Below are 26,911 nucleotides of genomic sequence, written 5' to 3'. Positions count from 1 at the left end.
TCATTAACGCATCAGCAACAACACGTTCCGCGCCATTTATTTAATATCAATTATATATATGTATAAAAAAAAAGATAATATATAATAAAAATTTGATGATTAGTAAAACGAAGTAAATTTTATACATTATTATAGGATTGTTATCGATTAAGTGTTTGTATTCACTAAGTTTTTTACTAAAATACGTTTTTGAGCTTCGTATGGTTGTAGTATCTCATAAAATGGCTTGCAATTTCTTTTTAGCAATTTTGGAGTAAATTATGTCGATGGGCTTCGTCTTGTCGTACAGAGCTGGTGCTTGGAAAATGATGAGGGCAGTGCCAATGAGACAAGCCAACGTGAATATCCACAGGAACAATCTATCTAGGACCATCGCTACGTACTGCCAGTCCTCAATGATCTGTGGGGTAAAAGCACAATTATAATGTGATAGAACAATAACTTTGATAAATCATATTTTATTCCAATATATGAGTCTACGTTTGATTAGTTCTGACATAATTAGTAAGTATATAATATGGTTGGAAATTATCCGAATAAAATACGTAATTACATAATAAGGGACTTATTTTATTCGATAGTACTTTATTATATATATATATATGTATGTATAAACGAGTAAAAAGATGATGTATATAATAAAGTTTATAGGAGTGAAATGAAAATTTTAACAGTGGAAAAATGTTGAGTTCATGATATCTGGATATTCAAATTCGGTTTTAAATCAAATTCTTATCCGAATTTGCCAAAGTATTCGGACTATCCGAAATTATGAATTTGCTTTTTATATAACTATTTTTAATTTCTTTTAAAATAAATTATTTGATTTTATTATAACAATAAATTCATATTATATTTTATGAATTTCAATTTACTTATAATTTCAACAGTTTTTATAATGTATTATTAGTTATCAAAATTACAATTTATTAAATTGTTGGGTTTACTTTGTACGTCTATGACTTACAGTGATATCATGACTGAACATCCAATTACTTTATCTTAACTGCATAAACTTTGAATGGTTATTGAATACAATTTTCTGAAGATAAGTTAAATGTATACTATAATACAATATAAAAATGATACAATAATAATTATTATCGATATAATTATTTACAAGGACAAGTTTTCTTAAAATTATCAAATAAAAATTATCTTTAAGTATTAAAAAGCACCATGTGAAGATATATTGTAGGAATAGTATTTGTAATTGAATAATCCATGAAATTTGGATTTAGGAATTCCGGATTTGTTAAATCTGGATATGCCCATTACTAGTTCATGCATTCAAATTTGAAATAATTAGTTCTGAAGGACTTTGCCGTAGGCCCTTTTATAGTTGAAGGTTGTCAACTTTCACCAAAATGTTGGATTGAAGAATCTCCCAAAATATATTGTTAATAGTTAAATTATTACATATATATATTTATTTATTTTTTATGTTTTTTTGATCTTTCTCTATGTTGCTAAGCAAAACGAATTTTTGATATAAATTAATTTACGAATAGGTATATTTTTTTGTGGCGTTCTCTATATCTTCCATGCTCACAAAAATAAAACATTACATGTACATTAGAAAAATAAAATATCTATATCGGAAAAACGGTCATGTAAATGTAGGATAGTTTGGAAGACAAATTATCATTATAGTTGGTTTGCTAAAAGTCACCTAATATTTTTCTCGTTATACAGTCTGTAATAAAGAATTTTCTCTTTTTTATAATGGCTTATCTGATGTTAAACAACACAAAAAATCAAACCACACAAAACCAGCAGTTAGTCTGTCTGTAGTAGTTTTATCTGTTTTTTATCTAGATAAATGTAATTATTTTTTATCTTATTTAGATGAAATTTTAATGTATTATCCGTTATCTTATCTAGATAATATTTTGGTTATCTATGTACAATACTGTACATATTTAACTTGTGATTCAAGTTTTTTGGCAAACAAGTATATTGTTACATAATACAGACAATTCTGCTATAGAATTATACGAAATAATTGATTATTCAAATACTTATCTCACAGAAAAATTACAGCAACAATAATTTGATGCATATTTTACTTCACGCAGTCAAGACTTAAAAGCAAACAAAAATGAAAAATATAATGGAAAATTTTACATAAATATTAATGTATATTCATCCAAGTGGTTTGATTTATCAGATGATAATATTTATAAAGAAAATGTTTACAATTAAACCATACAATTTCCCACAGTGATTTAGTGAATGTTGTTAAAATATTACTGTTAGGAAATATTTCTTTAGATGACCTTATTAATGAGTATTGCACTATAACACGTATTTTTGATTATGTTTATATTAAAAAGCAAAACTTACACTGTAAGTGGATGAAAATATTTTCAAGATATACAAAAAAAACTATAAAATTATAGTTTTTATATAGTTTATATATTTCATATATAGTTTCTTATGTGTTAATTATTTCACTATCAAATATATATATATATATATATATATATATATATATATATTGAAAGAGTTTTTTCTATTACGAATCAAAAGTAGTAAAAATAAACAAACTGACACAAAGTAGAACTTATCAAGTCGAAACTTCAAATAAGTCTAAATTTAGAAAAAAACTGAATCGATTTCATTAAAAAATTAAAACTAGGAGAATTCTTGCTCTCATGTGTACCAATGACGGGTTAAAGAAATAATAAGTTATCAAAAACTTTCTTTTAAAATTAAAAAACGTCACTAGTTGTTTATACAACTATTATACAATTGAGAACCTTATACCTGTATTTATTTTATTTCTAATGTACATCCGTTAGAATATTTTCAGGCCTTCTTTATCATACTTATATAATTAATTTGAATTTAAAGGAGCTATAACAATTGATAATTATTTTATTTCATTGGCATGGTAATAAATCAAAATTTATATTATCAAAAAAAAAAAAAAATATATGTACCGTATTTTTAACACTGAAAGGTGGTAACTCTGTTATAAGAATTTTCGGATTATTATAAAATTACATATTACTAAAATCAAATATAATTATTAATTACATATACTTTATCATTATTTATTCTTACAATCAAGTAAGTTGTGACAGCGTGAGTTGCATATTACATTTTTTTTTACATATTTGATTACCGTTATCCACAACCTGTGGACCCGATCTAGTCGCGCGCGTGTCTGGGTCAGCCCAAAACTAAGCGCGGCTAGGTATGGTGACCAGACAGTGGTCTCATATTACAAAGCTTTACCAGTCATATAGCTTATATGGAAACGAGAATTAAGGGAAAGCTCAAACATGATGCCAAAGTCTTGGACTGATAGTCTATCAAGTTCGTAGTCGAAAATAATCACTGATCGAATTCGATAGAAAGACATAATTTTACATTTGCAAATATTAAGGGATAAATTTAAAGTATAAAGTAATGAATTTATTAAGGGTATTTTGGAGAATTAGGCAATCATTATATATAGATAATGTATGAAAAATTGCCAAAATTGCCGACAGTCCATGATACGTTTGGCATGTTGAAATCACCACAAATCAAAATCAAAATCGTTAGATCGCCAAGCTTGATCAATAGAGTTAACATATTAGAGAGATTAGAATTCGGGGATAAATTGACTCCAGTTAAAAAAAACGGAGGAACCAGAGGGATGAGTAAAGCGAGCAAAAACTTGCTCGCAGGTATCAATCGGTGACCTAACTAAGACAGGTCTTAGCTCCTTAATTGCAATAATGAGCTGCCACCGTGTTTTATCACGTTACTGGATGATATATTATTCTATACATGGATATAATAATTTCTAGATAAAGGTGACTGCACCGAATGGATTTGTGAAACTTTATTTGTTATGAATTTTACTACTGTCTCTGGTTTGGGCAAATAAATCCCGGGAGGTTGTACTCGAAGCGTACGTTTATATAATATACTATAAAATTTGTTATTCTGGTGTTGTTGGTATACATTATTATTGTATGTACGCATACGTGCCTGAAATTCAGTAAAATATTCCAGGATTTATTTCTCCTGTATATCAAATATTTCGACCCATCCCTTTGGATAATTATTTTTCGTCTACACTATGACGTAAGTACATAAGTAGTAGACTAGTATGCCATTTTTGTTTTATTCTAAATACATTTGAAATTAAACTGACGTGCTCAAAAGTGAGTAATACTGTTATGATTATCGTTTGAACTTGAGTAAAACATTCGGCGTGGAAACAAATAATCCCCGAATGATGATAAAAAGAAAAAAAATCAAAAAAAAAAAAGGCTAGCATCAGGTACCTAAACTGTTCAAGTTTTCACACTCACTTCGTCGAATTTATCTTGGTTCTTTACGTGTTGAGCAATAAATTTGGCGTCCTGAATGGTTTGCATGGCCGGATCGTGCCTGGGACGCTGCTGGTCGACCGGACACCCTTGCTGGTGATGTTGGTGATGGCTTTCGAATGTCGGACTGGCAAGCCCGTCGTCCGTCGTCGTCGTAGGGCTGAACATGTCGTCGTATTCGTCCTCGGCGTCCAGCTCGATCGCATCATCTTCGTCGTCCGAAGCCATGTTCACCACGGTATCGTTGGACCCGGCCACCGTACCTGCCCCGGTGCTAACGCCAGCCCCGCCACCTGCACATATGGCCCTGGTGCCGCAGTACCTGGTCGGAAGAACAATATATATATATATATACTAAGTTACCTCGATAAGATAGTCAAATTTTTGAAAGACAACAATTTGCGAGTTAGGTTATGATGACGATGTGGGATCGTCTTTAATTTCTCTTGTTTGAGTATTAGATAGTCTACGCTCTGCAAAGTACTACACATATGTATTCAAGAACAACCAGGAATACCGGACATTGCCAGTGGCGTAATTTGGAATTGGTTTTGGGGTGGGATTGGGATATAAATTTATACTATCATTCTAGTGGGGCTATGCCCCCCACACCCCTTTTAACCATTAAATCTCATATATCTCAATATTATATTAATTTATTATTATAAATTAAATGGTATTATGATGATTGTAAAAAATGTTAATTATTAATTACTAACTTTTTCTAACTTTGTACTTACAGGTTGTTCTACAGAAATCATTGATCTAATTCTTTGTTTTTCCTAAGAAAATATTCTTGTGTTATTGATTTTTAAATTTATAGATATGGGTATGCCATAATAATTACATAGAAATAAGAAATATATAAATGTATGAAGATTTAGATTATTTCAAAAAATAGGTCAACTTTATTACGACAAGTTTTTTGCTAGGTTGGTCTTAATCTGAATTACATTTTAACAAGCTGTTTTCTTGATCAGTTTCTTTAAATTTTTTTGAAAAAAAGAAATAAAAGCATTCGACTGCCTTTTCATTTTTAATTTAATAATTGAATATGTAATTTAGTAATATATTAAATTTACATTATCGCACAATAGACACACATCCACAGTTAAAGAAAAAATAATATTATTTTATTACTCGTTTTATTATATATAATATAAATAATAATAGACATTGGTGTTGTACTATTGCTGATCGTTTACAATTTTATAATATTTCAAAATAGTTAATAACAGTATTGCCAGTTATAATTTTTTTAAAAAGCTATGAGTACTATCACAAAAGGCCGGAAATCAGCTAAAAAAAAAAAAATCCATTAATAACAAACATATTAATGCAAAAATAAAAATATTAATATTATTAAAATTGTTGGCAATTTCCATTTTTTTATTTAGTAAAGCTATTAATCTTTTTATCATATTTTACAAGTAAATAATATTATTAGAACATTAAATAAAATAAATAAAGATATTAAATAATCATAATTCATAGTTTATTAAATTTTAATGTTCTGAGCAGTCCAACATTAAAATAACAAACAAGGAAATAAAATAATAAGTAATAAAAATAACAAAACAAAATTAATAGATAATACTTAAAAAATGTTAAAATAGTGTATTAAAGTCTTTTGAATCACGAATCTACAATTGTGAAACGAACTAAGATATACTAGTCCGAGGTGTAAAGTGATAACTAGATATGATAGATATTAACTAAATATGAATATAAATCCGATTCGTAGTTAACAACCACCACAGATAAATATAATTTGTTATAACAGCCAAAATATGGTTTATCATATGGAATGATAACGAAAACGAAGGGAAAAACTCATGATATCAATGACGTTGTGTAATATTATACTTATATACACAAACAATTAATTAAAATATATTATATATAACTTAAATCAGAATTAAGCTAATTAAAAACAATTAATGGCTAGAAAAAATGCTAAGAGCAAGATTGTGTATTTTTTCAGTCAGATTGAAATGAAAAAGGCCAGATTTAGCCTTAAAAAGGACAGATTTGGACTGGTTAATACCTTATACTACTGAATAAAATAATATAATGATACATTGTTTTTCGACGTCGTCGAAAGCAATTTCCTAGGAAAATAAACCAAGTAATGCTATAATGCTATAAATAGTCGAAAATAAGACCCAATATATATAGTTATTATAGTAATATGTCAACCACTGTACTCATTCCATTAATACTAATGGTTATAATAAGAACTTTTAGATTATATAATAAATAATTGATAAATAACTAACAATAATATTTGTTTTAGAAAAAATTTCAATGTTTCACGTTTTTGTGAAATATTGCATGCTTTAAGCACTAAACAATAGTGGTAAATTATAGATTTATCAGTGTTATATTTTAACTCTGAGCTATACAATTTTCTTGTCATATATTATAATTGTTGAACTATCGTAGTTTTATATTAGTAAAATAAAAAAAATATCAAATATGATAATATCCATGTATTCTTATGTCTTATCTTAAAATCTTTTAAAGCTTAATGCTTGCGGAAATTTAATTATAATTATTCTAAATAAAAAGCGTCTGGGGGGGGATATATCCCCATATCCCCCCCAAAAAAATTACGCTACTAGACATTGCGCGCCCAATTTGAATATAAACTATAAAAATAACTATATATAGAACACTGATTTTAAAGTTCTAACCTATTAATATAATATTTATTTAAGTTTGTCCAAGATAATATACGAAATAATAAATAAAAACTTAACTATTGCATTATAAATAAAAAATTTTTTATTACTCGAACTTTATTTTTATTTTAATCCGACTTATTCGAGTTGTGATATTTTCCAATGGCGTATATAGGGGAGCCTAGTGGGCTACAGCTCCCCCCTTGAAATGTTTAAAAAAACTTAAAAATAATTTTAAACGTTTGTTATACTTTAATGGTGCTTTATGCTTATTTAGAATTTGCATCCAACGTGAAATCGTTTTGAGACATTCTGCAAATAAAATGTAGATAAGTACCTACTGTCTTGTTAGTAATTCTTAGATAGCAGGGTTAATATAACTCTGTCCATAGTAGCCCCTCTCGAAAATATTTTCTGTATACGTCACTGATATGTTCTATATCAGAGATTCCCAAACTGTGGACCGCGACCTAAAAGTGGGTCGCAATTATATTTTTAGTGGGTCACGTTATATTTTTCATATGTTTCTATTACTTGTGGTTGATGTAAAATTATTTAGTTAGTTTTATTATTAACTGTTATCTGCGTTTGTGACAATTACAAATTTACTGCGACCAATAGACATAATAATATTTCTTTAAATGCTTATGCTCGACTGTGTTAACATAACGCAATCGGATTAATGATTATTGAAAATATAGCAATATATTTGAAACAATTTAGTACCAGTATGACGTTAAAATAAATTGATTATTTTCAATAATAAGCGGTACATTAAATACGATACATGCACGCAGTTTAAATCTTACTATTTTTCAAATAACCCATAAATTCGTTTTTTTTTTGTGCTTTTATACAGTTACTATGGACAAATGGTTAAAAAAAAGTCTGTGACTCAAAGTTCTGCAAAAACTGAAGAAACAGAGATAACATTTGAGTCAGCGGTTATGAAAAATAGGAAACAATTACATCCTTCACATTAAATTTATATAATTACTAATTAAATTACATATGTTAGTACAAAGTTTTTTTTATAAATATAAAAATTTTATTCGATTTAAAATGATGAATACAGCAAACAGCAAAAAAAAAAAAAAAGGTTAATGATATTATTTTGGGTTGTCACAAAATTGAAATAATTTCCAAAATGGGTCGTACTATAAGAAGTTTGGGAACTTCTGTTTTATGTAGCTGTTTGGCTTGGGTGTAAAAAATAAACACAGTAATTATCTATAAAACTGTTATATTAAACGGACAACACAATGTGACTAACATTACACACGAAAATGATAATAAAGACAGGTTGTATTCACAATCGGTGAGGCACTTAAACAGGCCGTAGAATTTTCTAGAGGCAGCAATGGACGGTGTGTCAGAATATTCGAGAACATTCTGGGCAACGCGGCAACATGATTGTCCGAGAATGTTTACGAATAATCACACACGTTCACCATGAACCATTACATCAGTGCACCCAAAATATTGTTACGAGCTATCTTATGTTTTTAGTTGTTCAGTACCATCATGTAACTTTACGGATATTGAGAAGAGATGATTTTAGGAAAAATGTTCATAGCGAAAAGTTCGGTGGAAATTTTGATTTCCCTGACTGAACGGTAAATACAAACGATTTTAATTATAAGTAGTAAATTATTTTTTTCAACTCTCAAACACGAGCAAAAAAATTACAATTGATTCGTGTTATCTTGTTCTTTCCGTTAGAAATATATTTGACACTGTTTTTGAGTCAAGTGTTTGGTTACAGTTTCGAATATTTTTAATCGATAAATCACATATATGGCACAGACAGAATAACTGATATTTTCTCGGTTCACCTACGGCTATCTCAACAGGTTTTTAGTACTTTGTCTCACTAGTACTGACCAATGGCGATGCAACTAAAGCATGATAACGATGACACAAGAATGGTATCTTTCGTACTACTGTGTGGTGTTAGATTATTTTTACTCCACCGATATGGTTGATGTTTGAAAAACAGTATCAAAATCATTTAATAAGCAACGGAATTTCATTACCTGGAAGCCGGCAACGGCGGTGGTACGTCGTAATCAAAACTGTAACCGCGGTTGTATCCCAGGTACTTATCGATCTCAGACGGCACGTCGAACACGCCCGACAGTATGTCACCGTGTTTCTCATCGTCGTCGTCCTCGTCGATCGAATCTCCTTTCTTGGGTCGCTCTATGAACAGCACTTTGGGCAGGATTTGGATGAACAGTTTCACCACCCACGGTCTCATCTTGTGCGTCACCGGCGACCTGCGACAGTGAAATATGATGTTATGACGACAGAATGATAATTACTTAATTGCGTATCAAATGCAAAAAGTTAACAAAAAGTTTTTTTTGGTTTTCCAAAATATGACCACCAGTGTCTGTTTTCACATCAACATATTGACCCTTCAAAGTTATAATCAGAAATCTGCACCAATCAACACTCTCATATCTGATATATCCGATACCCTAAATTATATGAAGTCACTTCCCCAAAAGGGTTAATAACGTCATTACATTTGGCCATCCGCTTCCACTGTTTTTACGTGAATTAAAATACAAATAATAAAGAAATTCTCAATGTATTATCAATGTTTTATACTATAATTAATGTTGAGTTATCCTATAGGACCAATAGTGGTCCCCTCAGTGTCAAAACTGTCAGATACAGCACTAACTATTGTTATTACCATAGGCAGATTTTTTTTTTCGGCTATAGGTACCAACAATTTGCCGTCCCTATAATAGATGAAGAAGTTATATTATCCCTTTCAAAATACTTAACCTAAATATTAAATATATAGACATGTGTTCCTACATCCATTTTAATTGTAGACAATTTTTTCGTTTTTATTAATTAGTCTACTTTGAAAAAATGTCAATAGATGTCTACTAAATGTTTGTAAGATATTTTCATAACAACAACATAGGATTATTTATATATACCTAGTCGAATTAGTAATATAGTGTGACGGTGTGGGTATTTATTTTTCTTCGAAATTCCTACAACGATATCCGATAAAAATAATATTAATAACCAAATAACCAAGACTAATAAGTTCATGCATTTGCATATCAATCTTGCAAATTTGTATTTAATACTAGATGGCATAGAAATTCATTTCAAGGTACCATGGTTAAATATCTGAAATCTTATTTTGCATGTTTTTGCATATTTGGCATATTAATGCATATTTCTATTTTATCGCGCATATCATTCAACAATTTATTAGAATCTATCAAAAATCTTTATGGAAGATATATATAAAATTATAAATAGAAATTGTACTATCTTTTATTTTCTTATTTTCTTATTTTCTCGATACTTCATACATTTAATGAATATATTTGTTTCAAAAGTTTCAGATTTAAAATTAATTACTGAGAAAGACGTAAATTATACGCAATTATGAAGGCCCAAGAATAGTATTAATTAGTATTTAAAATCTATTTTTAATTGTGATAAAAAAATAAAATATAGCTATGAAAAAAATGAATGGATAATTCAAGTTATTTCAAAAAATATTTATGATTTTTTTAAGTAAGCATTTTTTAAGTGCATTTTTTATGCGCATAGTTTTAGATATTTCGTGCATATAAATGTATATTTTTTAACTTTTTAAGGCATATTTAAAGTATATTTTGCTAATTTTAAGTGCATAGATAACTTACAAACCCTGTTAATAACCATTGTTTCTTGATATAATATGAGTATCTGACTCATAGTCGACCGTACGTATTTTTAACAGGTAACGCGGGCTCTTTGCGGACTATACCAACGTGTTAAATATAGTATTGTCAAAAACTGTTTTCTGTTCAGTTGTTTTTATTTATAATGAGTCATTATTAATGACTATAAATTATAATGAACCAAAATAGATATAACAATAATATAAAAATATGAACGAAATGTACACATTATTATACAATTATTTTTCATAAATATAAAATAATTAATTATTTTCGCATTTTTTTTTCATACGTTTGATGTTTTTTTTAAAACCCTACAGAATATGTCACCCCCAAATTTTACCGCCCTAAGCAGCTGCCTATAGTGCCTAATGGGAAATCCGACTCTTGCGTTCTCTATGTTGTGTTAAAAGTTATCTCTTATGTTATTATTTTTATCTGTTATCTCTTAAGATAGTTGTAGCAATAAAAAAAAAGTTCAGCCCAGTGCGCTTTTTACACAAGTGATCATACATCCAAATACAAAGTTTGTTTCAAGCATAAATTACTTCTTGAAAGTCGCAAATCACCACGGTTCCTCTTATAAAATTTCTATCTCATTTTTCCAATTTTTTTTACGTTTCCATCACTGATTCTAATAATATTCAACTACCCAATAGTTTTGTCGACGATAAGCCGTTTTCCCAAATTTATTTCAGATCTTTCGGCATTAATAAATCCCCTCATTTATTTTTTTTAGAGCTGTCCTACACAAACAGCTTATTCCACAGTACAAATTCTTTTCAAATCCTATTCATTATATCATTATGTTTAATTAATAATCCATCACTTATTGTTATTCTATATTTGAATAGTTTTAATTTAATATTTGTATTGTTGAACTGTAATAGATTTTACCATTGATAATAAATAGTATAGATAGCTCACTGCAATACAAAATGCGCGGCTCGTTAAAAGGCGGGTTTCGCTACGAGGCGCTCCGCGCAGTTATTAGTTTTGGCGGGTGTCGTTATAATCGCTAGTAGTTTACAAAAGTGGGGACTGCCATTTGGGTTGCTCCCATTTTAATAATAGATAGGCCTATTTTATGTTTAATACCTAAATATAATAAAAATTGTCTATAATATACCTATACAGATCATACTATTAAGTTTTCATTGGAAAAAGGTTATGACTGTTATAAGCATGTTACATTTTAAAATACAAATAAGCGATGTAATATTATATAAATAGCCATATAGTAATCACATATTCACATTAACATATTAATTATTTTAAATACAATATAAATAGGTACTCACATAGATTGTAAATAGTATTTAAATAAATACTATTTATAATCAATGGTACAAACTATATTGAAAAATAAAGGGAATATGGATTTACCAATTTATTTTATTGTTTGGCTAATGTGTGTAGTTTTCTCAATGCCCCTCTCGACCACCAAGACCATTGTCGTAATTTATTTTTGAACAAATTTAAATATTTTGTTACTATTTTTAAGGTATTTAATGTTTGTCTTGGTACAAAATAAATGATTAATACAGCCAACACTCAACAGGCATCGGCTAATGGTTGAATTTGTGTATATTTAATTCGATAACCGTTTACTGCCTTGTGTTTTTTCAAATTGTTTGATTTAAAATAAATTATATTTAAAAAAAAAAAAAATGTCAGGAGATAAATGTGTGTATTTTGAATGTAATTTAACAAGAAGATCATCGAAAAATGTGTACAAAAAACTTGTAAATCTACAAAACAACAGCCTAAATTGAGAATACTACAAAACAAATAATTAATTGTAATATATTGTAATACTAAAAAAAAAAAATGTTTTAAATGTTTTAATATTTATTTAATTATGTTTTCATGATAATATAAGAATATTTCGAAATAGTAAGCAGTTATGACTAGTTTGAGTATGGAGAATATTAATATTTAAATTCAATTTAATATCAAAACTATCAACACACCTTTAATTAAAACTGGTTACAACGTGCTATTACGTGTGTACAGTGTGTTACGACAGTGACAAAACAATGCAGGTCTTCACTATTTATAACCAATGTCAATACCATTGATTATAAATAGTACTATTTACGTCTCACCGAGGACCGACCGCTGACGTTTAGCAACGATTAAAAATAATATTATTTTATTCCATTATAATTGACAAAATTCCTTATCGCCCTCTATCGGCAAAAGTTTCTTACGCAGCATATTTTGTATTGCAGTGAGCTATCTATACTATTTATAATCAATGATGTTACTAAAAGTTCTAGATAAAAGAAAAAAAAAACTTTCTCTTACGACTAAATTTAATGATTTCAATACTGACACAAATATATTACGGATGTGTTGTTTGTTCTACAACTTCTGTTGGTATAGCAATTTGTAAAGAAAATAAGAGCTATCGACCTGCAATCTCAAAACTCAAAACACCGAAACTTTGATTTGTGACACTCCTGCACCAACAAATAAAAATGCGATTTATTAAACATGTAGTTAAAATTGCAATATATATAAATTGATATAACACTTTTTTTCAATAATGTTGTGATTTGAGAATTTTAAATTTTTATGAGTAAACCGTTTTAAATATATTTTGAATTATATATTGAGTACTAAAGCAATTTTATTTAACATATTTATGAATAAATTCATCTTCTGGTGTAATACATCAGATTCATATATAAATAATTATGTTGTTTTTATTTTATATTAACAGAATTACCACAAGGTCATTTACATACCAAGATAGTATGTTAACAAGGTTGACGTTACAAGATCCATTGAAAACCACACCCATTTCTGAATGAACATAGAATAAATATGAAAGTGGAAACCAATAAAATGTATGTATGTAATTTTTACTGCAGGTATACGGGTGTGAAATTATTCTTTTTACTAAAAACTTATTGGGCAAACAGTTAATGTTTTTGTCTCTGTAAGTAAATTTAAAACTTTTTATTTTATTGAGCGGTTTATTATTTTAATCTAGTGAACATCATTTTGAAGTGTGTTTAAACGACAAATGCGAACTTCTTCATTAAATTGTGCTGATTTTAAATTGTTCAAGTCCAGCTCACCACAGCGATTTTTAATTACTGTATTCAATTATAAGGTAACTGCAATAAAAGTTATGTTGACAAAATTTAACAACTTAAATATCCCAAACTCATTGAAACTATTTGAAGGGATATGGGAAAAACAATAATAGTCAATATTCCTAAATTGTTTAGTATTATAGTTGTATAATTTCAGAACTCAAAACACTGAAAGATAAAGTACAAAATAATTTAAAAAATGTTTTATGGTAATACAACTATTTTTGATAAAGTTAATAAAAAAAATTAAATTAACTTTTTAAAAAAATTAATAAATAAATAAAATAAATGACAAGATGATATAATTATCAGATTTTTTTCTTTTTTTTTTGATTGTTATCATTTTTCCTCGTAAGTCTACATTTATTGTTTACTTAAGATTTTAATCTTCTTGACTCATAACTATTTTTTACCTACCTTTTATAATGTAACTATAGAAATAATTTATTTAATTATTATATTAATGTTTGTCATTTCTCAAATAACCAAATAATACTTTAATTGGAAATTATTTATGCCGAAATCATAATCATCATATAGTTAACGTCACCAGAGAGGGTTATAATGGATTTTTACTATTATCTTTTTATATTACAGAATATAACTAATCGTCTGTTGTTTTTATGGCTTATATATCTTACTTTTTACAATAAAAGTTGCATACAATCGTTGTCAGTACACTAGTTACGGGTTTTGACCGGAGCCTTACGCCCGCGAGCATAAGGACCATGTTAGGATCCGCGGCCTCTATTGAGTAATGTGTTTGTTTAATTATCTAGTGTTTGTCATGAATGCTGCTGAAGTAGATACTTCAAACTTGGGGGGATTATAATTTCCGGAGTGGTAAGACGGTTCGACGTACAACCTCCTCCTTTTCGTGATACCAGTGGTACTAACATGGTTATATGTTGACGTTGATGAGTTAACCCTGGAAGTTATACCCTTTTCGCTATTTTGGATACCCAAGCCAACTAGTGACGGGTCGTAATCGTTATTAATACAATAGCAGATTCTATTTTCTTCTTCTTCATTTTTTAAAGGCCATTGCAGCCAATTACCGCAACACAAACCTTTTTCCACTTGACTCTATCCTGCGCTACTGTTTCTCCATATGGGTGGTTCCTTATATTACTGTTGTAATTCTGTATTGTTTTTTATTTTATATTGTTGTGTAGTATGAGTAGTCTTTTTTGCCCATAAATTCTTTTTAATATTCTTCTTTCAGAGATTGTTATTTTGTCTTCATCGCCTTAGGTTATTGGTCATGTATACATGTATATAAAATAACTGATAATTCCCTTGTATAGTGTAATTTTTTGATTTTATTGATCCTGTTTTGATTTAAAGACAATCGTTAATTCATAATAGCATTTATTCATTGCAGTGGTACTAATTTTAATTTTTTCATGACTTATTTTTGCTATTATATTGTAAATTTATTCCTATCTATACGACCAGGTATTTAAAACAATGTACTCTTTCTTATTTATAATTCTCAAATTTTGAATATTTCTATGATTTTTCTCGACTACCGTTTATAATACTATATTAAAGAGTATTGGGAATAAAGCATTCCTCTGTCGAAGTCCGGTCTTAACTCAAAATTTATCTGAAATATGCTGGTTGAACCTAACTTTACATCTCATTTTGTCCATTTGAACATTTTCACTGTTTTGGTTTGTATCCTAAAGGTTATATTTGCATTTCATAGCACTTCTCCACTGAATGAATCATATTTATTTTTTAAACATGATGTTTATAATTAATAAATATGTCATTTCGAATTCATAATGTTTCTCAACTAATTGTCTAATAGTGAAAATATAATCTATAGTGGATTTACTATTTATAAAATCATATTGGTAGTCTCCAACGATTTCTTAAATATAAGGTGTTTTTTTTTTTTAATGTGATTTTCTTTAAGGCGTAATTCTATTTATTTATTTCAGACTCTATTTGAAAATTAGTTAATGAAAAATATTGAATGTATGAAAAAAATATTTCAAGATAGTAATCCATTTAGTCAAGATTACCTTGTCTACACCACACAATTTAGAAAAAAAGGAATGAGTATAAGAACATTGAATGAAAATCAAAATTTTAAACATTCTTCAAACTGAAAATATTTATAATTTTTCTAAGGTAGATCGTGAAATTATCACAAATTTTTGATTGTGTATACGAAAATGTCGTTAATTTTCTCATTGATTGCAACCATCCAACATTTAATAATTACTGTTGCACTTGGATTAATTTTTGCGTTGTTATTATATATATATTTTACTTGGACTTTCGACAAATGGAAAAATCTCAACGTACCTTACGTTCGTCCTATTCCATTATTTGGCAACTACTTGAACAACGTACTATGCATCAATCATCCAGCAGACACGTATAAACTAATTTATCGTAAATTAGCTGGTCACAAATATGGAGGTTTTTTTCAAATGAGAACACCGTACTTGATGATACGTGATCCAGAAATGATTACCAACATACTTAATAAAGACTTTTCGTATTTCCCTAATCGTGGTATTTACACGGACTATTCAGCTGATCCCATGAGCGAAAACTTGTTTTTTTTGTATTATCCGAGATGGAAAATAATTAGAAACAAAATAAGTCCAGCATTTTCGCCTGGAAAATTAAAACAAATGTTAGATCAAATAAAAGAATGCAGTGATACGATGATGGAGAATATTTACAAAAAGTTGGACGATATTTCAAACGAAATTGAAGTCCGGAGTATTCTGGCTAGATTTTCATTAGACGTTATTGCAACTTGTGCTTTTGGACTGATATTAAATAAAAATTATGAAGATCAATCTGAATTCCATATGTATGGAAAAACCTTATTTCAACCATCTCCTAGGATTCTGATAAGAGAATTGTGTTTGATGATTTCACCAAAACTTTTAAAAATCTTGAGATTTCCGAATTTTCCGCCGAAGGCTTCTGCATTTTTTCACAGAATTTTTCACGAGACCATTTCACATAGAGAGAAAAATAATTTAATCAGACATGATATCGTGCAAAATCTAATACAAGCGAGAAAAGAATTGGTTTTGAACCCAAATTTATCACAAGATGGTAAGTTTATTTTTCAAAATTGTATGAGAATACAATTTACTTGCAATTATATTATGTATTTATCATTTTTAGAAAAGTTTACTGAAACACAAATTGTAGCAAATGCATTTGTTATGTTTGCTGCTGGATTTGAGACTGTATCTACAGCTCTTTCTTTTTGCTTGCATGAACTATCATTAAAAAAACACATTCAAGATAAGGTTCGTATGGAAATCAAAACAAAACAATCTAAACACAATGGAGTGCTGGACAGTGAATTTTTGAAAGAACTCCATTATTTAGATATGGTGATAGCTGGTAATTAAATACATATTGAAATTAAGTATTTTGATTAAAAGTTGTGTTTAAAATTATTGACTTGTATATTAAATTATACGTATTCTTTGTCTTCTTTATTACAAATAATTATAGCATTAATAAGAGCATAAATAATTTTAATCATTCATTTTTACATTTCTAAGATAGATTTTAACATAATTGATTTTAAAAAGTTATATCTAATTATGAATGGGTACATAACTGTTTACATTTTTAATTAATTAATGAATCAGTAACATTGAATTAGGTTTTAAAATAAATAATTTATAATTTTCAGAAACACTTCGAAAATATCCTGCAACATTTGCTTTGTTTAGAGAGGCTGTTAAAACATATCACGTTCCAAACGATTCACTAGTGATTAAAAAGGGACAGAAATTAATAATTCCCATCATGTCTCTTCATAATGATCCAAAGTACTTTAATGATCCCGAAGTATTTGACCCGGATCGTTTTTTACCTGAAGAAAAGGCTAAACGACCAAATGGGGTCTACCTTCCATTTGGGGATGGACTTCGAGTATGCATCGGTATGTAAATATTTGAAGAAAAAAAATACAGTACATTTTTGATTTCGTACTATGTTTGTTTTTTTTTTTTTTAGGAAAACGTTTCGCTCAAATGGAAATGAAATTATCGTTGGTAAAAATTTTATCTAAATTTGAAGTGGAGCCATGTGAAAAGACAGAAATTCCCATTCAATTTAGTAATTTATCTATAATAGTTCTTCCGAATAGCGAAGAAGTTTGGTTAAAATTTAATAAGCTCTCAGACTGAGTACATAATCTATTTACTATGTCACACAGTAGGAAAATTGATTACCTAAGTTAGCAAAAAATAAAAAGCTTTGTTAATCTTGGTTATTAAAAGTTTTGTAAGCTTTATATATTTTTTATACTTGCCCTTAATAATTCGACACTTATTGCCTAATAATTTCACTTATCTAATTTATTTATTTATTTATTATTTACAAAGTATTGAATTTTATTTATGTATATTTATTTTCGTAGTAATACATAATATATATATTGTTGGGCCAAAGGATCAATTATTATTATTAAACCATTTAACCATTTATATAACTCTTTTCACATTATTTAGTTATCTATTGAGCAAATTATAACTTAACAGATTTGCCTGGAGATGTCGACTACTTATGTTAAAGTGTATACATTTTTATACGATCGGTCAGGTATCAAGTAAAAACAATAGGGCAATGTCATATTCAATTATTTATCTAATGTATACAGTGCACAAAAGTCACCTTCAATTTTAGTCAGTAGCCACTAGTTTGTTACACTTAGCTCTTACAATTAGTTTTAATGTTCATATAACTTGTGTTTTTACAAAAAGTTATCGACACAACAAGATCAGATTTAGATGTAATTAACCGCAGACGTTTTCGAATTTCTCTTCGTTATATCAACTCTCCATTTTTATTTCATTAGTATTTATTTCGGGCGCTTCATGCCACTTATAGGTTAGTAAGACTAAGCAATTTGTTAGAAATATAATAAAAGATGTGTGTTCATGCGAGGAATGCATTGCAGTTTCATTGAGTTAGTATAATATATTTGGGACATTTGGAAACAAGAACATCTGTCAGTCGATCGAAGACCCTGCGAAAAGTGTGCGCGCGCAGTAGTGTTGGTGAACCTACCTGAAATTGACGTTCAACACAGCCACGGTAACGAATACGGACAACGTAACCAGGACCATCGTGAAGAGGAGATACTTTCCGAGCAAGGGCACGGTGAGTGACGTGGGTGGGATGATCTCGACCAGGAGCAGGAAGAACACGGTCAGCGATAGCAGTATGGATATGCACAGGGATACCTTCTCACCGGACTCGGATGGCAGGTAAAACACCAGCACGGACAGAAACGATATACCCACGCACGGTATAATCAGGTTCACCGTGTAAAACAGCGTCTTTCGCCTGAGCGTGATGTTGAAGAATATGTCCAGGTACGGTTCCTCGCAGCATACATAGAACTTCTCGTGTCTGACTGCCGGTACGCCCATGATGTCCCATTCCACCGACAGGTAATAGTCCTGTAGATCGATGCCCACTTCGATGACGTCCGAGTCAGGCGCCTGGGATATGTGCCGTAAGTCCATCTGCAAAATGGAGGATAGTGCAAAATAAAAAATTCTGTTAATAATTACTGTGTCCATGATAAAATAGTGGTTATGTGATTATAGGACTCGCTCATATTAGCTGCGAAATAAAGGAAAGTTAGGAACACTACATTTCCGATTATTGTTCTCATTCCAAGAAAGGGATTATTAGCATATTATTATAAGGCTCCATATAACATTTGTAACCTCAAATTTTCTAAACGTTCTTTATTCCATTGTAATTAACTCTCATGTCAACCTCCCCCCTTTCTTCCATGAGTTTCGATTGATAATAATAATAATGATAATTATTACTGTGGCGGTACAACTATATGACATCTCGAGGAATTCGACCGAAATTAACACTGCACGTGACTCGAAATTTACTTTATTTTAGAGCAACTACTCCCGGTAACCGATTTATGTATAATAGTTTCTCTAGATCCGTCGGATGAATTAGATCGAAAAAAGTACAATAACGCCGTCAAGCATGATTGCTAACCATGTATCCATCGTACGTCCACGATCCAAACTTCATAGAACAAGTTTGCTCGTCGAACGGGAAATATTCGACGTTTATCTCGCAAAACGATTTGTAAATGGCCGGTGGTTTCCATACGACTTTTCCCGTATAGTGCAGTATAGCCTTCGTCATTATTGTCACTTCATAATTACCATCAGCACTGTAAACACACAAGCGATTGTTGTTATTCTAAATTTATCGGTTGTATATGAATAATTCTTCGGACGGAGTAAAGAACGGAAAATTGTATGAAATAATTTTTTAGGATAAAGGAAAATTATGATGTTCAAAGAAAATGTTGAATTTGAGGATAATTTATGTAATATTATAATTTTTCTATATTTGTGTCTAGGATTTGTTACTTGAAAAATAATGATAAATCTATTTTATTCTAATTGATATTTTTTATTTGTTAAAATTAAATATAAACGGGCCTATAAAATACAGTGATAAGTGAAAAAATTTATAATTTTATTATGTCATTAAACCATTATGCAGTACATCAGTGAACTTTTGATTGAAGCACTTATCGGGTAACGAAATTGGTTTAACTAATAATAAAAGTGGTACTGTTTACAGTGTAATTTGTATACCACGTTCCCCTCGTTGGTTTCAAATTACATGTTGATTTTATTGTTTACTATATTAGATAATGTGATAAACAAAAATTAAATCAATTTACCATTATATTTCTAGGTCAGCGATTTCCAAACTATGAGGCACGCCTCCCTTGGGATGCGCAAGTAATTATTGAGGGAAACGCAAGGCAAATATTTATATTGTATATTATATTATCATACATTTATTTTTTATCCACAATAATTTGATTATATTTAAATAATAAAAAATGTTTTATGAATTCATAGGAGGCGTGATTAAATTTTTTTATTTCGGAGATGCGTGACCAAAAAAAGTTTAGCAATCGCTGTTCTAGGTGAATATTGTGTAATTTTTAATAGACTATATAGTTATGATTTTATGACTTAAAACTATCAAGAAAAAAAGACAGAAACAGACAACATGGTTTATACACAACGGTGGTAAAAAAATATTTAAAGATAATAATATTGTATGGTGTAAGAACATGGTAAAAGTGACAAAATATCCACAACTAAATTTAGCTTCAACTATTAAATTTGATCTATACCTTTTATAGCGGTTGGAACAACAGAATTTGTTGAATGTTTATTCAATACGAGCAACGGAGTTGTTTTGTGTAAACTCATGTTTTGGTTTCTGGCATTTGAAGTTTTTTACTATAATATTATTACAATATTGCACAATCTCAATATTAAACATTAAATAATAATTATTGTTATTATTTTTAACTAATAAAAATATGATTTCAACTTAGGTAATTCTTTAGTTTTTGGATTCAGAGTAAAGCTGTATTGAATTTGCAACGAATGCACTTTTTCTATGGAATTATTTTTAGTGGTAGTCTTAAAAATATCTCATGAACCCAGAAATTTGATTCTGAAAGAATTGAAAAGTTATCTTGTTATCGAAGAGCGAAATTATTTGGTATCAAAATGTTATCAATATTTCTTAAACTTATTTTTAATTAATTTATTTTTTCATTGCATTAGTGAAGTATGCATTTATATTTTGTATTAATCTTCAGTTTTGTAAAATATTATTTTTAAAAATATTCAAATACAGATATATATATATATATATATATATACTTGTTTTCAAAAGTATTTAAAATACATATTTGAATATTTCATAAAAATATTTATATGTATTTTTAAATACTTAAAAAATTTTATAATATCGTTTTCCTTATAATTATATATAAAAAATATATAAGATTATTTAAAAAATATATTTATGTCTTATATCTGTTATGAAGCACTTGAACTCGTGTCAAATCAAAAATAAAAACGCTGAACTTTATTTTAATTCTATATAAATAATAATTATTAACCGTGCCATGGAGGGGGGGGGCTAGGGGCATATGCCCCGGACGCATGGTTTAAAGAGTTGCCAAGAATTTTAAAATTATGATTTACGATTAACGATAAATACATTAGGGTCGAATATTTATAATTTGGCCTTGGGTGCCAAATTTTAATGGCACGGCTCTGCTTCGAGTACATAACACAAAATTACTAATTTTATCTTGATAAAAACGAACATATATTTTGGATAAACACGTATTTATCGAGACAGATGTATTAAGAGTTTTACTTTTAAATAAAATCTTATCACATATCAAAAATTAATTTTTTTTATTAGTTAATTTCTTTATCAATCAACATGTTGGCTGTTGATAACTGCTAGCTCGTAATCAGTAACTATATTCTGAAATATAAAAATGAGGTAATCTAAATTATTTTCACTACTGTGTTTATTTAAAGTTATTAAATATTAAATAGAAATAACTAATGAGGAATGTTCTTAGTACAAAATAAACCATTAAAATTAATAATTCATTACACTTAAATAATATAAAATTTTCAAAATCATCATTGGTAGTACGACCTCTTTTTTAGATTTTAATGTGATAAAATTAATATAAAATTATTTTAAAATATTTTTTGATTTTAAAAACAGATACTCTGGTAAAGTATTTAAAATATTACGATCATGATTTTTTTTCAAATCTAATTGAAGTATTTAAGTACTTGAAAAGTATTCGAATTCTTATATTCAAATACTTATATTCAAGTACTTTATAAGACTGTTAATCTTTAAATCAGAGCTTACTATGTATTATTTAATGTTTATAAGTTTATAAACTTGTCTATTTAAGTCATAACGTCTTTTAAAGTTTTAAGAGACTAGATACTCAATATTACTGTTGTATACGTACGATACCGAAATAAAAATAATTTAATATTTTTTTTATGGACTATCGAAGTATTGAACATACATACAATATACTTACATATCTTATATAAACATAAAATATATTTTTTCATATTTCTTACTGTTTTAGGAAAAACAATTCACTATTAAAATTAACTAAAATATTTTAATGAATACTAGTGTACCCAATAGTATTAACTTATAAAACCTACTTATTATATAGTACTATGTCTGGCAACCAAATATGCTCAGATGGTACATGTAAGGTATCTACCCCTCCGTAATCTTCGGGATTCCATTTTAGTTTATAGTCATTCCATTCCTAAAATGAAAAATAATATTTTTAATAATTATTTTTATGAATAGAGCCGTCTGGTAAACAGTTATTACTTGTTCAACCCACACATTTGTCGTCATTATTTGATTTCTTAAGTTCTACAAACAAATATAAAATCAATTTAGTTGAATGACAATATATGATCTAGTCAAATAATAAATATCATCTAACACTCAAGTGATACTCAAAACGACTTAAATATTTTACTGTACAGTAGTATAAAATAAAGTAATTAAAATTTCATAATGATAAATGACAAGTTCTTTAAGAAACAGTACATTATTAATTTTAGCTGTCTTCTGGAAATCGCAGCAGTATAAATCCTCTGTCCGGCTGTCATCCGTTCAAGATAATTGAACGCTGTCATTAGATATAGTTCTGACAAGATAATAACATAATCTTCTAATTTCATAGCAAAAATTTGTCACGAAAAATATCAGATAAATCGGAAAACGCCCATTGGTCAATATAATAATAATATATGTTGTCCAAATAAAGAGGTTTTAAAAGATAACTCTCTCGATAACTAATATTTTCGATGTGTTTTTTGAAAATATAATAAAAGAGTCATAAAATAAATTAAATTACTACGAGTTACGTGTGAAAAAAATAAAACTATAATGTAACACGATACTATATTTTGAAACCGGGAAATCACTTAAGGCGACTTTTTTCTTTATTTTGTTCGATTATTTATACATATCTTATTTACTATTCGCACCATAGACGGCATATTCATCCCGTGAATATTTCACCCCGTGACTATATTCACTAATGATAGGCAGAAACTTCTACGTATAACGCCACGACTTTAACGGCGGGCAATCGTCATGACTTCGGAACAGATATGAGTATACAATCGATGTTTATATGTGATTGGGGTGATCGTTATTATCACTACAGTGCATTGTGATTGTGCTCGTTAAACCATCGACGACTTACTACTTCGATGATCTGCGATAGTTTCAGACCCATTTTGACTGTCAACCGATCGGAGTTATTGCCGACAGGTCTGATGAGTCGATTGTAGTTGCTCAGCAGGTCGTCGTACAACCGTTTGGCATCAGCGCTCCCGTACACGGATGCGTACCGCATAGCCAGTTGTCCGATGATGACCGAGGCGAATACTGCGCAAATGATTTTCATGGCTAAAACGAAATTATGTACTAAAGTTTTAATATTTTCAACCTATTTTAAGTACTCAAATCCTAAATATTAGTAGGTATACAAGTGTAGTACATACACACAAACCACACAAACACGACACATGAGGGGGAGGGTTATAGACCCCTTAGCCCCTTCCTGGCTACATAGCTGTGTATATGGTAATGTATATGTGTATTTTACTCGGGCGATTGATTAAAATGTATTAAATGACTATAGCTTTTAAGTAAATACTTACTGCGATGATATTAATTCTAGTCTTCAAATGTCGCGAGTAAATTATATATACCATGGTTAATCATGTTCCCAAGCCATCTAATTAGATTCTTGTTCATTATTTCGTCACTCGTAAGCGCTAGCGCTCGATTTATCTGAAATCAAATGGAAATAATATTTTGTTATTAAACTTATTGCAATGTTTAAATGGGGGGGGGGATGTACGAAGGATTAATTAAAGAAAAAATTACTTTATGTCGATGCACGACGGACTTTATATTTGTTATAATTGATGGTTTGTGTTGAATCGTTATTCAATTGCGATGAAAAATCTGTCAACGTAAAATTTCAAGCACAAAGCTGGATGTTGCACCTAATGTTTGACAGAAGTTTATTACATTATAAATAATAGCCAACGAATGCGAAACGGAACGAAAAAATATCGATAAAGTTAAATATAGCTTGCTAAAAATGTATTTTAGTCGTTCATCTATAGATAAATGTTGTTATAGAGTATCACAATCGAAGGTTCCTGAGTTATGATTCCATCAGTTTCAGTTGTGGCGGTGGAATATTTGATGGTTTACCGACCGCCAGATGAGTTTAGTCACTTATACCACAACTAGTTTTTAGAGTGGTAAACATATTAAAGAATTTAGTGATTTAGCTGTCAAAACTATAATGGAGTATTTGTTAAATAATCATTGAGATGTAAAAGTAGTGAATCAGTACAGTGAAATCTCTTTACAAATATAATATATAATATATATTATATATTATATGTACTTGTTGCCATAATGTTTATCAGAAAAGATAATTTACATTGTATCAATGCGCGTACTATATATTTTATTTTCAATTGAACTTAATAACATTAAAGATTTGAAATACGAGTACAGCTTAGTGGATTGAATTGAAATACATTTTAACTTACGTGAAAACCACTCAAATTAATTACCGTTAAAAGTACCACTAAACGAGTAGAACATAATTAATTTAATCAGTTTGGTCAATATTTTTTCGTCAGAGAAACGTTAACAATAATTAATGATATTTTATTTAAAACTATGACGTTTTATCGAGTTATCGTCACTACGCGCTATACGAAATATGACACGCGGTGAGCGCTTTCCGTCGAGTTGAGACGATAGAGCGTATCCATAAAGGGATAAACAGCGAAGTGGTCGCGCACAAGATGCGATTCGGGATAAGAATATAATTCGCGGCCGATCTCGATGGTAGACGAGACAATGGAAAACAGGGTCGATAAAATCGTAAACACGCATAAGTATCTTACACGATTGGACGAAATCAGGACTTTCGACGGCGAACGCGAACGTCTACCACAGTTATCGCATAGGGGTTGGGGCGGAGTGGTCGGGAAAACGTTACGATTTATTCGTGGTGCACTATTAACAGCCTCGATACCCGGATGCCGTACGAAGCCGCGAACCCGTCGAACCCGTTCCGCTGTTGGTCCCGCCCGACCGCGTGAACCTATCGTACGAACGTCGCGCGCGCCAAAAGCGACGCTCAGGGTCGTACGTGCGGCACACGGGTATACGAGGTGCCGATAAAATAGCTGGGACAGTACTCGGGTACGGCGCGAGCCGGCGGTAGTTTACCGTCGAAGAAATCGTTGCAACGGTACATTAATTGATTGTTTTATGCACGCGAACGGCGTACGGCGAAAACGAGTAGTTTCCCGCGCCCCCGTTCCGCTCGTCCTGCTTACAGTCTGCGACGCAACGCAATCGCGTAGTACGGCACGCGCGTCTACCCCCCGGTCACGGCGGCGGCGGTACGGATCGCGTTGAGTGGCAAAACGGTCCACGTTGCGGGGGAGGAAACCGTCATCGCGCGGCGCGTATATCGATCGACCTTGTTCTCAACGGCTTAACCGTTCGCGCGGGTCCTGCACACGCGCGCGCGGTCCTCGACGCGAACATATCTTCGGTTCTCCTCACTCGAAAAAACCGTTTCCCGCACCGGCACCGAGATCGTTGTCGCACGAGTAACCGTTCGATCCGTTTTCGATCCCGAAGCGGCCCCCGGGAACCCGGACCGCCGTTTTCGTTTTCATCATCGCCGCGATTCGCGCACCGGCGGACGGAAGGGGGGGGGGTGTCGTTCTTCCCGGACCGTAAGGGTCTTTCGACTTTTTCAGCTCACACTTACTTCGTTCGAGACGGTGCGGACCCACGACGACGACGACGACGACGACGGTGTCCTAGCCCCGGACACGAGTTCGTAGCGACGACGAGAACAGCACCCGTACATGTGTACCGAACGAGTATCGCGCCCCGGAATCGCGCGACGGTCTCGTACCCGACGGTTGGACTAATGCGTGCGCTCGGTTAGGTCCGCGTTTCGGGCGTGCACGCGGGGCGCGAACGGATGCGTGCGGCGTACGGCACTACGGGGCGCGTACGCGTGTCGGTGTGCGGGTGCGCGGGGCGTACACATCGCACTGATCTCTCGGCTGCGTGGCCCGTGCGCCGCG

The 26,911-nt window shown here is 30.5% G+C and overlaps 2 protein-coding genes across 3 annotated transcripts; one reads left to right on the top strand and one right to left on the bottom strand.

Annotated features, from left to right (window-relative positions):
• Nucleotides 1-26,911, bottom strand: LOC112683665 (acetylcholine receptor subunit alpha-like 1). Of its 2 annotated transcripts, XM_025554799.1 has the most exons (11): nucleotides 26,587-26,911; nucleotides 24,660-24,781; nucleotides 24,431-24,563; nucleotides 23,971-24,176; nucleotides 23,082-23,126; nucleotides 22,904-23,013; nucleotides 19,857-20,037; nucleotides 18,894-19,354; nucleotides 9,052-9,294; nucleotides 4,314-4,653; nucleotides 1-400 (listed from the first exon to the last, which is right to left on the bottom strand). In XM_025554799.1, the coding sequence occupies exons 4-11, from the start codon at nucleotides 24,172-24,174 to the stop codon at nucleotides 215-217; spliced, it is 1,770 nt and encodes a 589-aa protein (XP_025410584.1). In that variant the 5' UTR covers nucleotides 24,175-24,176; nucleotides 24,431-24,563; nucleotides 24,660-24,781; nucleotides 26,587-26,911; the 3' UTR covers nucleotides 1-214. The 2 variants fall into 2 exon arrangements, with proteins under 2 accessions (XP_025410584.1, XP_025410585.1); XM_025554800.1 differs by lacking the exon at nucleotides 24,660-24,781.
• On the top strand, nucleotides 13,555-18,117 carry LOC112683667 (probable cytochrome P450 6a13). The gene is made up of 5 exons (XM_025554802.1): nucleotides 13,555-13,843; nucleotides 15,776-16,916; nucleotides 16,989-17,213; nucleotides 17,512-17,763; nucleotides 17,838-18,117. Exons 2-5 carry the CDS (start codon nucleotides 16,013-16,015, stop codon nucleotides 18,008-18,010), a joined length of 1,554 nt encoding a protein of 517 aa, XP_025410587.1. The 5' UTR covers nucleotides 13,555-13,843; nucleotides 15,776-16,012; the 3' UTR covers nucleotides 18,011-18,117.

The sequence above is a fragment of the Sipha flava genome, unplaced genomic scaffold (assembly GCF_003268045.1).
Source record: "Sipha flava isolate LNK unplaced genomic scaffold, YSA_version1 232_pilon_pilon, whole genome shotgun sequence".
Taxonomy (NCBI): Eukaryota; Metazoa; Arthropoda; class Insecta; order Hemiptera; family Aphididae; genus Sipha; species Sipha flava.
This window is presented reverse-complemented; position numbering and strand designations above follow the sequence as displayed.